The sequence below is a fragment of the Dipodomys merriami genome, unplaced genomic scaffold (genome assembly GCF_024711535.1).
Source record: "Dipodomys merriami isolate MVZ:Mamm:240054 unplaced genomic scaffold, mDipMer1.0.p SCAF_25, whole genome shotgun sequence".
Lineage (NCBI taxonomy): Eukaryota > Metazoa > Chordata > Mammalia > Rodentia > Heteromyidae > Dipodomys > Dipodomys merriami.
In genome coordinates, this window is record NW_027203937.1 from 8,333,344 (window position 1) to 8,349,880 (window position 16,537).

At 37.4% G+C, this 16,537-nt stretch overlaps 1 protein-coding gene across 29 annotated transcripts in view; it reads left to right on the forward strand.

The window, feature by feature from the left end:
- Window positions 1–16,537, forward strand: part of Dlg2 (discs large MAGUK scaffold protein 2) — a 2,075,786-nt gene that overhangs the window by 1,903,073 nt on the left and 156,176 nt on the right. For all 29 annotated transcript variants that reach the window (XM_070034861.1, XM_070034862.1, XM_070034867.1 and 26 more), the window contains one exon: window positions 10,321–10,435. In XM_070034861.1, the coding sequence (XP_069890962.1) occupies window positions 10,321–10,435 (115 nt within the window). The remainder of the gene's footprint in view (window positions 1–10,320; window positions 10,436–16,537) is intronic.

Genomic DNA, 16,537 nt, shown 5'->3' on the forward strand with positions numbered 1-16,537 from the left:
AAATAACTGATTGGGGATTTGGACTGTTACAAGACTATAAAACTTACTTCACTTCACACATTAAAGAATTCCTGAGTGTTCGGCTGAAATCTCTCTAACACTTCTCCAGCCAACCTAAGAAAATTATTCCAGTCAAAATAAATGACCTCAATTCCATGTACAAATAGTGGCAGTGGTGATGGTCATGATAATAAAGGAAGATGACACCTTTATTCAGTGTGTGATTAAAATTTATTCCAAAAGGTTGTTCTATTTAGTAATGCCTGGAAAAGTATAGATCAATTTTCTTTCCCTGAAAGTCTTCATTTAGATTACTTAATGCAATAAACATTTGTTTAGGGGCTGGGAAGGTGGCTCAGTGGTAGAGCGCTTGCCTTGCATGCTCAAGGCCCTGGGTTCGATTCCTCAGCACCACATAAGCAAAAAAAGAAAAAAGCCGGAAGTGGCGCTCTGGCTCAAGTGGTAGAGTGCTAGCCTTGAGCTGAAGAGCTGAGGGACAGCGCCCAGGCCCAGAGTTCAGGCCCCACGACTGGACCAAAAAAAAAAAAAAAAACCAACAACAAAAAAAACATTTGTTTAGCATTTACTAACTCATTACTATGAGACAAACTGTGCCAAGTGCTTGGAATAGAGGGGAAAAAATGGCATTGTCCTTGACTTCCTGGTGTCTCTAACAGAGTTCATAATGCTCTGCATCAGAAATGTACAAAAAATGTATGCATCTTCTTTTGTCCAGAAAGACTTGTACAGTTATCTGGAATTTCTGGTTAAAATTGGATTCTGGTGACTTCAGTTTATACTATGTTTGTATCTCTCTGACTCCTAATTTTTTCTTCCTCTGTTTCTGATTCTTTAATGCCCAAACCTTCTTGCACGTGCACGCGTGTGCGCGCGCACACACACACACACACGCACACGAATCTGAAGTAAGCCAGGCAACATCTGTAAATCTTTAGTAGTGGAAAATTCCATGTCTCCTCTTTAATACAGAAAGGTGGCTAAGTTGGCAGTAAAAGTAAAAGGCTAGTAAAAATCCTTAGGCAAGAATAACCAGGCTGAGATGTTCTTAAAAATTGTCCCAGTGGCTAGAGGTCTAAGTCCTTGGCAGCAGATGAGCATTCCAATGCATATCTGAAAAAGGAAACCAACTTCTAAGGGAGGCCTTAAACACAGTTCCCCTCGCGCGGCGCGCCCCCGCCCCCGCCCCCGGGGTTTTGCATACTTTTTTTTTAATATTTTATTTTATTTTATTTGAGAACATACTGTACAGAGGGGTTACAATTACATGGGCAGGATAATGCATACATTTCTTACCAAGCATTGCAGCCTCCTCCTTTGTTTACCCTTCACATCCCTTCCCAGCCTCCCCCCTCCCCACACCCAATCATACCCCCCACACACACACCGACATTGTAAAGCTGGTTTTGACATGACATTTTATACTTCTCATTGTTGAGAAGGGCTCGAAGTTTCACGTGATACAGACTGCCCCTTTCTATTCTGTCTGGCTCTGAAGTCTCAGGAAAACTAAAAAAAAGAGAGAGAGATGGTAAAATGGAAGAACACTAAGTATTTTCTGTGCTCCAAGTAAATAAAATGACTTTTGAGTCAGCTTATGGAAGAATTTGGCCAACTCTTGATTCTTATGTTTGAGGTGAAACCAGTGACCATTGGCTGATGCTCATAGGTGCAACTATTTGGTTAAGGGTATGGGGGGGGGGGAGAGAGAGAGAGACAGAGTAAGAGAGGGGGAGATAGACAGAGACAGAGAGAAAGACAGAGGGGGCAGAGAGGCAGAGAGAGAGAGAGAAGGAATTTGTGATTTTCTACGTTGAAGTATTCTTTGTCATATGATGTTGGTTATATGATTTTCAACTTCCTGTATACAAAATACAGTTCTGCTTATGAAATCAACATGATTTTTGTGTCCAGTTACTCAAAAAGAAATGCTCTTTAAATTTTATTAACTGATAGTATTTAAAAAATATTGCTTAGAATGAGACTATAGTATAGTCAATATTCAGAATAACATTATATAGGGGCAGCCATGATTTCCTTATTTTAAAAATGAAGAAACCGTGCTCTTGAGAAGACAAAGTATTTTTCCAGTGTCTCTGAGATGCAGGGCTGAAAGCCAGAAGTTCTATTTCCAGGGCACTACTATGTAACCCTTGTTGCTCTTATTCTGTAAGTAACCTAGTAGGTATGGTTGTTGTTCTTGTTGTTTGCTTGTCTGCAGAGAATTAACCTGCCCCAATCTGTCATTGAAACCTGGGCCTAACTGCATTGACTTCTTCCCCACCAAAGGCAAGCTTATTAATAACCTGTTACTATCAGAAAACACTTGGTATACCTCACAGAGAGTAGGTATTTAAATAGCACACAATCTTTTTTTTTTTTAACATTTTGTTTTATTGTAAAGGTGATGTACAGAGGGGTTACAGTTACATAAGTAAAGTAATGAGTACATTTCTTTTCAAGCAGTGTTACCCCTCCCTTGTTTTCTCCCGCTTTCCCTTCCCCCCTCCCCTCCCCCCAAGTTGTGAAGTTTATTTCCAACATAGTGTCTAGTGAGTTTTGCTGTTACATTGATTCACCCTTTTTCCCACCATTTCTGGGACTTCCCTTCCTTTCTCCAAACTTATATACAAGACAAAGGGTACCAAAATCAGAAATAGTGACCACAGGGAATAAACTAGAGGAGAAAAAAAATGAAAGACAAAAGAAATGACTGCAAACAGTATACTATAACAAGAAAAGAAAAGAAAAACAAACACAAAAAAACACCATATCGTGGAGATCATTTTGATTAGCATCATTTTATGTGGTCGTATACATATATACATAGCTATTGGGCTATTGTGATCCTCTGCTAGGACACTATCCTAGGTATATACAAATACCTGCAACAAGAAAGCAAAAAATAAGGCAGCTATGTCTAGCCTTGGAGTAAAGTCCTGGCCAGTGGGTTTGGAATCCCTAACCATTAGTAATATATCTGACATAATAAACCTTGAAGAAATGTTGCTACATAAATGAAAGGTTGCTTTCCCAGAAGATATAGATGCATTTACAGTTGCTCACAATACCATATCTGTGGAGCAGGGATGGAGATACTTCCTGCCTCATCCTACTCCTGCCTCCCCGCTATATCTTCCCTGGTCCTGCAGCCATATCCAAGTAAATAGTGTGATCTTCAAATAGAACACACCACTAACAATTATCCCAGCCCCACTTAAGGGTGTCTCAGAGCTTAAACTTCCTCATCTTATCAACTATACACATCAAGAATGTATAGTTGAGATCTGTCTGCTTAAAGCACATAGAGTGGACAGCAGGTGGTCTCTTCAGGCTGGATCCCCTGTCGTGCTCAATCAGATAACTTAGCAGGAAAGACACTTCTGTCACTTGGATGTGTGGAGCCCTGCACACAGCCCAGACATTTTACCAGGTGTTAAAGTTGTGCCCATGTTCACCAAGAGCTAATAAGAAAAGGGTGCTATTGTCACCCTTAATGACACTAAGCTCCCGATGTGCATTTCTTCCTCCCAGAAATAATGTTTTGTTCTTCCTCAGACTTCAGTATTTAATTTGAAAGATTATGATTTAAAGTGAGTCTACTTTTTTATTTAATTTTGCATTGTGAGTATAGAGTTGATGTACAAAATTACGTAAGTCAAGTAGAGTACGTTTCTTTTTGGACAATGTTACCCCTTCCCTCACTCTCTCCCAGTTTTTTCCTCTCATCATCACCCACAAGTTGTATAGTTCATTTTCAATGTAACATCTAGTGAGTACCATTGCTGCACTTGTTCACCCTTTGTCCCTCCATTTCTGTGTGACACCCCTTACCCTCCCAAAGACAGAAAAACCAACAAATAAGACAAAAAGAAAAGAAAGCAAACAGGGAGAGCATGAAGGGAGGGGTGACATTGTCTAAAACAAAAGGTATTCTTTACCTGATTTATCTAACTGTAACCCCTCTCTACATCACCTTTATAATAACAATAAAAATGTAAGAAAGAAAACAAAACTGCAATAAAGAAAAAACACCTCTTGTTTCCATTCCCTAGAGTTCATTTCAATAAATATTATTTTATAGGATCAGAGGCACATAGGTATTGCATTTTTGTGTTCCTCTCCTAAGAGTATCCTCCTTTGGTCTCACTGTGTGGGAATGCGTAGAGTCTTGTATAATTTATCAAGTTCCTGTGCATAAAATGACTACTTTTTTAATTATTTAAAGTTAGCATACATTATTTGTACATTATCCATACAGACATACAAGTTACACCATCTACCTCAAATCCTGTATCACTTTCCCTTATTCCCTTTTCCCCTTCTTAAAACAGTTCTGAGAGGTTTCATTGTTCTTCTCATATATGCATATGAAGTACTCTGACCATATTCTGCCTTTTTCACCTTCTCCATTTACTCCCCACCCCTCCAGCTGATGTCCATGCCTCCAACAGAGCCTGTTTTACATCCCTCTCAATAACATCTACAATGCTTCATGAAAAGCTCTCTTTCTCTCCCTCTCCCTCTCCCTCTCCCTCCCCCTCTCCCTCTCTCTCTCTCTGCCTCTCTGTCTCTGTCTCTGTCTCTGTCTCTCTGTCTCTGTCTCTGTCTCTCTGTCTCTGTCTCTGTCTCTCTGTCTCTGTCTCTGTCTCTGTCTCTGTCTCTGTCTCTGTCTCTGTCTCTCTCTCTCTCTCTCTCCCCCGCCTCTTTATGGCAGTCTTTGGGGCTTGAACTCAGCCTGAGCCCTGTCCCTGAGCGATTTTTACTCATGACTATCACTACCACTTGATCCATAGCTCCTCTTCTGCTTTATTTTGTTTTTGTTTTCTGCTTAATCAGAGATAAGGGTCTGAAGGACTTTCCTGCCAAGGGCTGGCTTTGAACCACAATCCTCAAATCTCAGCCTCCTAATAGCTAGGATAATAGGATTATAGGGTATGGGATTATAGGAACTCGAGGATCCCCTTAATATTTGCCCAGCAGGTATCAAGTGTCCCAAACCTTAGCCTTCTGAGACTCATTTCTCTTGGACCTAGCAGAGACATCAATTCCTGCTGGGTAGGGAACAACTATACCTAAGGACTCTAGATATGGACCTGAATTTATTTTACTTGATACTTACAACTTTTGCAAGAGATGAACAAGAATAGTTTATGAATCATATTGAAAGTAACAAGAATTAATCATCATTGCCCAAAAGCAATCTTTCAGATCTATGAACTTGATTATCTTCTGGCATATTTTGAGATAAGTATTATAATTATTATTCTCATTTTACTTATTAGAAAATTGTACCCAGAAAGGTTAATAATGTTCACAGTGCTGTATAGTTAGTAAGTGGCATGTTAAGAACTTTTCTCTTATTCCTACTTTTAAATTATCCTGAAGTAGTTGTACTAAGGGGTTACAGTTCAGCATGTCAGTAATAAGTACTGTGCTCCTTGATCAATGTCACCCCTTGAACTCTTGCATGTTCTCTCTTTTTATAACCCATCATATCTCACTGAAAGAAATTTAAATGAGAAAATCTAACTAAGAACAACTGGATTTAGATATTCAAGAATGTAGAGGGATCCAGGTGTTGGTGGTTCATGCCTGTAATCCTAGCTACTCAGGAGGCTGAGATCTGAGGATCATGGTTCAAAGCCAGCCCAGGCAGGAAAGTCTGTGAGACTCTTACTTCTAATTAACCACCAGAAAACCAGAAGTGGTGCTGTGACTCAAGCAGTAGAGTGCTCAGCTCACCTTGAGCTGAAGAGCACTGGGACAGTGCCCAAGCCCAGAGTTCAACCCCCCATTACTGACAAAAAAATGTAGAGGGGGGAAAAACCTAGCTTGCTTCTCATAAACAATGAGGAAAGATAATTAGGTAGAGGAAATGTTTCTTGAACCTCTTAAACACTTCATGCGTTGGTTTTCAGTGTGTTGGTTCTTGATACAAAAGAAACCTCAGTAAATGTAAACCAACTTGTAGCTCCAATTTCTGCAAAGTAAGACACCTTAGGACTATCACAATACACTTCTGTGTAGTGTCACATTCTGAACCAATTTCTTTCAGGCTCTTTTAAGTTCTAATCTGCATGCAATGTACCAGTAGAGCCCTACATATACAAAAGGTGGAATGATGTACCCAACGCTTGCCAAGCATGGAAGAATAAATCATCCCAACTCTCTGGGAGCTTGGAACATGACAGAGAGAGGCCTAGTACACACAATCAGTGGAGTGAAGAACAAGATGTCATGAGATGGTAGCCTTACATGCTAAAGATTTGTGGTGTCAAATACTTACTGGGATAGGATAGAAACAAAATGACTCGACAGAGATTCGGAGTTGTATGTCCAACAGGCTGTGACTTTGTTGAAGTTTCCCTCCCATAATATGTATTTCCTCTTATCTAAAAGAAATATTTCAAGTGCAAGGCATAGAGCCTTGATCACTGCAGGTGTCAGTGAACATGAGTTCCTCTTTAAATAATGCATTGGAATATTTAAAAGTTTTACTTAAATATTTGCCTGAGGTTTGGAATCCTGAAAGAGTATTAGGATATTGATTGAAAAGTGTTTCTGAGGGCAAAACATAGATGGGGGAATGGGGATGGATGTTAGCATTGGTTTCATAGGTTTTAATTTGTTAAATATGTGGTTTTCAGTACTTTTCAAATGTAAAGAACACTTGTATTTCAAAGTCCACGTAGCTGACTTCCCATGTATTACTAGAACATTTCTAACTATAAACACTCTGTGATCGAGAGACAAGCAACTTCTTAAATCTTGTTTTTGTTTTGGTAAAATGTTCTAGTTTTCAAAAAGTAGCAGGGTGTTAAGTACCTATACGCACAGATTTGTAATTAAGATGATCATTAAAATGGGGAAGTCAAAAATAGAATGGATTCCAGACAAAGCAAATACAATAGAAGCCATCCACAGTGGGGAATTTAAACACAATGGAATATGATTCATCACAAGCATTCCAAAAGTACAACAAAAAATATTTTAAGTATCCGATGAGCCATTATAATAAAGAAAATACAACTTACCCTTAAAGTGAATGTACTGTTGTAATACTTTAGTAAGAATTGTCTATCAAGAGCTTAACAAAGGGCCGATTGTATATACATTAACATTCCATTGCATGACTTTAATGATTGTTTTCAGTGTATAGCATGGTCTAGATGAGGAGAGAAAAGCAATTGTACAGAGATCAATAGAAATAGTCTCAAAATCTGAATACTAATTCCTAGCAAAGGTAGTTCTAGGATATATGTTCTTATACTACAAATCATAACATTACAAATGGGCCATTTTGTACCTGTTGCCATTTTGTAACTGAATTATCAAATGATGATGCTCACTGATGATTCATTTTCAGAATGTTTATGAACACCTTTATGTTTATCAGACACTTTTAGGAAAAGGGAAATCCAGGAAAAGGAAGATATGACGGGATGTCCCAGGAGAGAGCCTGGGCAGCTGCACAGAGAAATGCAAGTTTGGAAGATGAATCCACATCTGTTGCAAATTAGGCCAATGAGACAGGCATGGTTCTAAATTTGATGCTTAGGGGTAGATTTGGGGTTGGAGGTTGAAATTTCATCATGGATACTGAAATCATTGAAGGCACCAAAGTTGTGAAGGACAGTCCTTTATCTCCAAAGAGAGATGTGCTGGTATACAGGGGTGATATGTGTTTATCAAGTAGCAGTACTGCGCAGAGATGAGAGGAAGGTTAGCAGCTCCTGCTGCATCCATGACTATGTCATTTCCTTCCCTGAGAAATGCTAAGTGGAGCTATATGGTTTATATGCAGTGTTACCCAGTACTTCCAATATCATCAACATGAACATCTACACAGACAGGTGTTTATGAAGCAGAAAGCTGGACATACATAATACCTAGTGATATAGAAACTTAAATATCATATTCTAAATATAGAACACAGGAAGGCTATTAAGATAAATGATATTTATATAGTTGGTAGAAGCTAAGAGATGATCCAATTTAAAAAGGAGTAAGACCACTTATAGTATCATGTGTTTCATATATATGTATATATATAGTACATGTTTGTGTTCACATACTATGTACACATATCCACACATCTGTGAATTGATGCAACTCCTAATGTCCCTCTAGGCTAACCTGTAGGGAAGGGCAGCAGTGAGAAGAAGGCAGAAGAGATCAGAACAACAATCTTTATTCATTTCTTTTTATATATCAAAAATTTTTATGACATCCATGAACTTTGTTTTGTACTTCAAAAAATGAGATAATGCCTCCTAAGCACTGGGCATAATGCCTGTTATATAACCAGAAGTGGATGTTAATGGATTCTTCTGGGTAGCTAGCTAGAGAATAGGACTTGTTCAAAAAGACAATAGCTTAATGGCTATTATAATAAATGTTCTCTCTCACTAGTAAAATGGAATGCAATAAAGTTAAGGTCAGTAGATTTTTGTTTAAATATGTGTTCTTCTTATTTAAGATTTAATTATTCAAACCTACATTTTAATAGGAGGTCCTTTAAATAATACACTTAAGTACTTGAAATTGCCAGCCAGCTATTATGTCCTTATAGTAAAGACATTAACCTTTAAATATAACATTTAGAGCTTATTATATTTTTGTTGTTTATGGCTTAACATGAGTACCAAACCCTTTAGGGTTTAACATGAGTACCAAACCCGAAAATAATAAACATTATAAATTGAAACAAAATCAAGCTTGAGGAACTTTCATGATAACAAATTTGATACTTTCTAAGTTGATTATCAATTTACTTATCCTTGTTTTCATGAAAAGTTGTTAATAAGCTGAATTGAAAAATGAAGTGGTTGTGAAATATAGAGAGAACTGCAATTAAAATACTTCATGATGTGTTTCCTTATGATTAAGAATCCTTTATGAGTTGAGTAAATATTTTTTCATAGTTATTTGTGGGTCATTTAAGTCTCTCACCTGCTGGATTTTCCTAAAGGAAAAAGAACTTAAGTGGTTCACGCCTATAATCCTACATACTCAGGAGGCTGATATCTGAGGATCATGGTTCAAAGCCAGCTTCGGCAGGAAAGACCATGAGACTCTTACCTCCAATAAACCACCAGAAAAATAAAAGTGGCATTGTGGCTCAAGTGGTAGAGCATTAGGCATGAGCTGAAGAGCTGAAGGACAGTGCTCAGGCCCAGAGTTCAAACCCTACTACTGCCAAAAAAAAAAAATTAATTTTCCATGACAATTGTGTTAATAGTATCTTTAAACCAATTATTACATTATTATTAGAGTGACATGAAAAAAGTATTTCGCTAATGGCTAACATAATAAAATATCTATATTTTACCTATATTTCCTTGATTTTTTTAAGGTTAATTACTAAAGTTGAAACTTTTCCAAAATATATTCTATGAGTAATTTTGATTTTTTTTAGTTTCAGCCTTCTAAAATTTAATTTAAAATTATTTTTCGTCTTATAATTGATGGTATGTAGACAAAGTTATGTTGTAAATTGAGGTATTATCCCCAGTGATCAACTTCTAGCAGCCCCCTGGCCAGGAGAGGGATGTGTTTCTTACAGAATTTGTCACCAAACATCAGATTCTCTGGTTTACCTGGCTGAGAATAACTAGAGACCCTTGTAGACATCCATGGAATTATGAATTCTATGGACTTTTCCTCCTTTAATATAATTTTGAGATTATTATAGCCTCGCATGCAGTTGTAAATGAATAATTCAAGGAATTTATGTGTCCTTTATTCAACTTCCCCTATTTTTTCAAAATTACAGAACAGTATCATAATCAAGATATTGACCCTGCCACACATCTGTCAATCTTAACTCGGGTTTTCTTTTTACTTGTATTTGTGTGTGTGTTTTGTGTGTGTGTGTGTGTGTGTGTGTGTGAGATCATGTGTGAGAATGTGTGTCTGTCTGTCTGTGTCTGTGTCACATGCAGATATCTATATCAATGACTACAGGCAAAAGAGAGCTAACTCCCACCAGCAGGAAGATACTGTATATACTGTTTATAACACAACCTCTTCCTTCCCTTTCCATGTTGCCCCCTCTGTGGTCTTCCACCATGGACTGATAGACCTGTGTGTTCTAAGTAATTTATGAGGAGGAACTTATTTGTCATTTTTCTCTGCTGAAAGTCTGTGAATTGAAGACTATAAGTATGTACTTGGCTAAAATTGAGCCTCCTCCCTGGTGTTTGGTGAAGACACCAACCAGAGGGAAACTAACTGGCTTGACCTCCTAATTCTCTGGATGCATAGGACTAAACTCGCCATCTTTGTTTTTATTCCCAGATTACGCTCGATTTGAGGCTAAAATCCATGACCTACGAGAGCAGATGATGAACCACAGCATGAGTTCCGGTTCCGGGTCCCTGCGAACCAATCAGAAGCGTTCACTCTATGTCAGGTAGACAAGGGAAATCTGGCTTGGGCAAAGAAAGGCTATAACTTATGGGTTTCTGCTCATCAGTATGCTACTGAAAGACATTCTGCTGAACCGTTTTGAAGAATTAAAAAAATATTATTAGGTTTAAATTATTTTAAATTCACCTGCTTTTGTTGAGTTTTGTTTTATTGTTTATTTGAAACAGTTTCACTATGTAGCCCAGTAAGATGGCCTTGAATTTTTTATTCTCCTGCCTCAGCCTGGGTTTGGGGAATACAAGCATACGTCACTCTTTAACAGAATGCAAGATAATGTTCTTAGCATAGTTTGCAGTAAAGCTAATGAGAAGAAATTTCCATTTCTAATCAATCTTGGAACACATGGACCAAAACCCTGGACAGTTCCTAATTTGCTTGATGTTGACTGCGTTAATTTTGGCCTAGTGATGTAAAATCAACATTATTCTTCTCAAGAATTATGGTGGGTTTTTATTTTCTTCTGAGTTTGGGTGGAAAGACTTTCTTGTATGGAATCTCATTGTCAATCATTTCTCAGATCATAAAAATTCATTACTCCGTTGCCTATAAATTAATGTTTCTCCTTCATTTGCTAGAAAACAAAATGACTAACTTGAAAATTGTTTAAAAAGAAAAATCCCTGTTCCTGTTCTTTGGTCCCTGTAGTTACCTCTTGAGTGAGATCTATCACATTGAACTGTAACATGCAGATTTTTCTAGCACCCGTGTCCTGCATTGCTTCCAACTGTTATCAGTGGAGGTAGAAAACTGGTGCTGACAGGGAGAAAGTGGTTGCCCAACTAGTGGTTAAATATATGTACATGCTGTTTGGAGGAACCCTTTGGATTCTCCACTTCCTTTGTGGCTCAGAATTCCATCTACATCTCACTGAGGGCTCATCCTTCTCTCCTAAAATCTCACTTCCTTTTTCTTCTAGGAAGTCATGTTATAGGTACCCAGTGATGTACTTGAGTTAAGCTTGTCCTTAGCTCCACTGAGCTATAAGATTATTGTTCCTCCTTAGATATGTATTTAAATGTTTTTTTCTTTCATGCATTTGTTTCTAACTCATTTATAAGATTATCTCTTTGTTGCTTTGTATGTCCCTCCCCCACAGTATAACCCCTGCTTTCACTATATTTGATGTCAGTATAACTTGTAGAGGAGATGGGGAAAAACAAGTCGTTTAAGGATACAGGTGGACCCGATGCAACTATGAGAAGTACAAGTTGTCATGTCAAAAACGAACTTTACAACTTTGGGGGGGATTGGGTGGGGGGGTAGGGGGAGGCTGGGAAGGGATGTGAAGGGTAAACAAAGGAGGAGGCTGCAATGCTTGATAAGAAATGTACGCATTATTTTGCCCATGTAATTGTAACCCCTCTGTACAGTATGTTCACAAAAAATAAAAATAAAAATTTAAAAAAAAATTTAAAAAAAGATTATTGTTCCTGTGTATAGGAAGGAATGCCAGGGCCAAGAAGGGGGCAGGGTTCCAGAAGGCAGAACTCCATGGCTTTCATCTATTGGTATCTCTGACAAATATAGGATTTCTTTTTGAGTGAATTTCAGTATCTTAAAAATCTTGAAAAAGAAAATAGACCACTAATCTTCCAGACTTGGCTAATTGCATTTCAGAGTTACGTGGATATACTTCATTGTCATCTACGAAAGATTCTCTATAGGGACTGACCCTAGAACATTTCTTGTAGTGACATGACAAATCTGATGACTCTTTCTGTTCTCCTTACTTTTATTGTATTGATGGTATTCATGACACACACACACAAAATACTTTTAATTCTTGAAATGTTTTGCTTTTCGGTAGCAAATAGTGATAAGCCTATTGGGCTAATGTGATAGAGACAAATCAATTAATACAATTGAAATGGTTTTATTGAATAAAACTAGGAGGAAACATTATGCAGTGGCGTAGCTTATTAACAATAGAATGTATTAAAATATTGTTAAGTACTAGAAGAAATTCAATGGAAATACAATGATAATAGCTTTTAATTAAGTTGCAGAATATTGGGAAAAATAAATTCAAGACTAAAATATTATGTAAGATACACACATGCATTTGAAAGTGGTACTAATTAGAATCAAATATTTATGCACAAAACAGCAAATAAAGGTATAACAAGAAGAGGAAGACTTACATTGTTATCTGGAGACTGTATTAAAAGGAGATTTTTTTTAAAGGAGACTCAAATATACGTTCAAAATTCTTCAAAGTCCTATAATAAACAAATGTTACCTGGTTTTTCAATTGTTCATTTGCTAAGATATAGCACCTAGAGAACTGATGTCAGCATCTAAATGACTCTACAAGACATACAATTGGAAGGAAGACATATTATGCATACTGTAAGCTCAGAAAGGAAGAACTCTACAGTGCTCCTTTTCAGGCAGTGTGATAACATAGAACAAGGAAAGAAATGAGAAAATGAAATGACTCAGAAAGCCTTAGGTTACCTTACCAGAAAGAATTCTATTGGTTTCCACCTTTGTCTCATTTTATTTTGTAATACCACTTTGGCTCTGGGATTTTTGTAGAGTGGCTCACTTTATCCAAAACAGTGGAATAGGACCAGTGCCAGCTGGTTTGTGATTATTTTAGAAAGTCAACTACATGCTCACTCAAAATAAATTAGTAGCAGAGTTTGTCTTACTCTATAAATATAAGATGATGAGCTGTCTTTTTAATCTGAAAATGATGTCAAGGAGTATTTCCACCTTCATTTCTTTTTAGCCATCTGTAACTCAAGGTCTTGAGGAACATTTAGCTAGCACTAAGTCCACTTTGTGATTTATAGAAGAGGAAACTGAGGCTGCAGGAGAGAGCATATTTGCTTGGGATCCCACAGCTGTGTGTAGCAGAGTTAGATTTCAATGCTTCGAGTAAATCATTCCACCTCTGGGAGTGGATCTGTAGCTGTGATTCCCCCAGCTGCTTCTGTCAGTGCCACGTTGGCAACTTTGGGTTAAGAGATAGGATAACAGAAGAAAAATTCAAACAGAAATCTCTTGAGGGCTTTGCCAAACAGGATATAATATGCTACAGGACATACGGGCTTTCTTGGGTTATTAGTGTTATTTTTACACAAAGCCAAAACCTAAGTCAGAAGCAGCCTTTTTCTTCTTTGACAGTTTATCTGACTTAGTACAATATTTGACTGCAACTGCAAAACTACTCCTTCTTTCCCACTGGGGTGTCTCTCTGTCCCTCTCCCTCCCCATTTCCTTTGCCCTCTATCCCTTTTAACATCTTTCCTCTCTTTTAACTCTTTCCCCCCCCACCTCTTATACTCTCCCTTCCTCTTTCTCTCCTCTCTTCCTTACTCCTTCTTTTGCTTTCTCTCCCTCCCTCCATATTCCAAACATACAAGTTATCTTCTCTCTGTTTCTGTGTCTCCCTCTCCCTCTCCCTCTTTCTCTCCTTGCCTGCCTCTCAGCTCTGGGTCTGGGCCATGTTGGAAATGTACATCTTGTGAAAATTTTTCAGAAGCTGGCTGCATTCCCCTGCTAGAAATTCCTCCTATGTGGTAGCATTTGTTTGCATGAATTCTTGAAGGGAAGAAAAGGTAATCTGCACTGAGTCAAGCAGTGTTTTGAACTGAAGGCAACTCACTCTATTCTCCCACTAGCTGTAATTGTTTTCCTTCTTTTAATATTTTGTGTGAGGTGCTTAAAACACTTTTGTAGTGCTATAAAGGGATTTTTCACTTTGTGTAGATGTTCTATGAAAATAACTTGGATATGCTTAGTTTGATGAGCTATATGAGTTTGATATTTGCTGTGACTTGAAATTTATAGTGTATAATTTTTGAAAAGGCTGGGGAAGGCTCAGTGGTAGAGTACTTTCCCAGTCTGTATGTGACCCTGTATTCTATTCCCAACACCTTAAAAAGAAGTAAATAAAGTATTAAAATGTGAATACATAACTTTAAAAATGTTTCACAAGTACACCATCAGTTCGTCAAATGGACATGTATTGAGTCACCTGAGCTGCTGAAATATGTTACATGTCCTTCTAGTCCACTCATCCTCTAAACTATGTTCTCCCCCACTGAATCTGGTCAACGTGAGCAAGGCTTCTCCTGCTTATAGTAGGGTTGCTTCTTTTTTTAATAATATTTCTTAAATTATTATTTTAAATTATTTAAATTATTATTATTTTAAAATCATTATTATTACAATTCTGTAAGTCAAGTTATGAGTACAGTACTTCTTAATCAGTATCACTTCTTCCATTATTCTCCTCCTTTCCCCCCTCCAATCTTAATCTTTTTCTCTTTTATGCATGTTTTATTGTTATTATAAAGATGATATACAGAGGGGTTACAGTTATATAAGTCAGGTAGAGTACATTTCGTTTTGAACAATGTCACCCCTCCCTTTCTCTCTCCCAGTTTTTCCCTTCCATCCCCACCCACAAGTTGTAGAGTTGATTTTCAACATAGTGTCTAGTGACCACCACTGACGTATTTGTTCACCCTTTGTTCCTCCATTTCTGCAACCCCCTTACCCTTCCAAAGACAGTTAAGTGAAAAAGTGAGACAAAGGAAGAGAAAACAAAAACAGCAACAAGGAGAAAAACCTCTTGTTTCTATTTCCTGGAATTCATTTTGATAAATATTATTTTATATATTCAGATACACACAGGCGTTGTGCCTTTGTGTTCCTCTCTTAGGAGTATCCTCCTTTGGTGTCACTGTGTGTGGATGCCTAGAGACCTGTATGTTTCTTCATGTCTGCTGAGGTGAAGGAACAGAAACCGAACTTACTCAGAAATTCAAATGGCTCGATTCCATCCATTCCTTTGATAAAGGAAAAGAAAAGCATCTAGGTTAGTGGCAGAACACAGAAGACCAGAAAAAAAAACTCTTGAGTCCACCAATGGGAGTAAAGAGTCACTTGATAACATTCTTACTTAACAACATCATCATTTATTCATTCAAAAATTTATTGAATATTGCAGCAGAATAGGAAATAATCCCAAATTCAGAATTATCTTTCATAAAATCATGGTAACAGAGTGCTTGCCTAGTATGTCTAAGACTCTGGGCTTTTTCTTTTCCTTATTTTTAATTTTTTAATTCAATTTGTATTGTTATTATAAAAGTAATGTACATTGCTTTTCTTTTTCAGTTACATTAGTCAGGTAATGAGTACATTTCTTTTTGGACAATGTCACCCCTTCCCTCACTCTCCTCCCAATTTTTTCCTCCCATTCCTACCCACAAGTTGTATAATTCATTTTCAACATAGTATCTAGTAAGTACCACTGCTACCTTTGTTCACCATTTGTCTCTTAATACACACACACACACACACAAACACACACACACATACACATACACACTCACATACACGCAAACACACACAGAGGCACAATCTATCTTGCTGATAATTTGTAGAATGATATGGTCAGATAAAGGGAACAGTTGATAACAAGATGAGTAGAATGTCCAAACTAGGGAAACCATAGAGAAGCTGAGAAGATAAAGCAAAGTGTAGGCCACATAACCTGTGGTGCAAGACCTTACATGCCAGAGCCCAACTACATTTAAACCTTATAACACTATTATAGCTACAGGTATAATTATAATCCCCATCCTACAAGGGAGGAAGGCTTTGAAATAATACACAGCATGTATGATGTGGCTGAGCCTCGATCTTCACTCAGGTAGGTTCCTTCACTGAAGACTGTGCTTGCTATACCACAATGCAATTAGGATATTAGTTCTACATGGACACTGGTGAAATGTGTTGGTTTCATATTTTCTGTTGCTTTTCTTGAAACAGACATGGTTTCTAGTCCAGCATTCACAGCTTAGCAGTTGCAAGCTCTTGACTGTGTTAACTGTAAAATAGAAATGATACCTGGTTTGCAGGCTTGTTCAACTTAAGTTAAACTAAGGAGAAAGTCCCTTTATCCCTGTATCTATCCCTATATGTGCATAGAATTTGCTTCCTAAACTGATGCTTCTTTAAGGAAGAAAAGATTTTTATTCTTTATACTTTGTGACTCTTTAGCATTATGTTCATTCTTTCAGTCATTTGCATTTTTTTAATATTATTTTATTTGAGAACATACTGT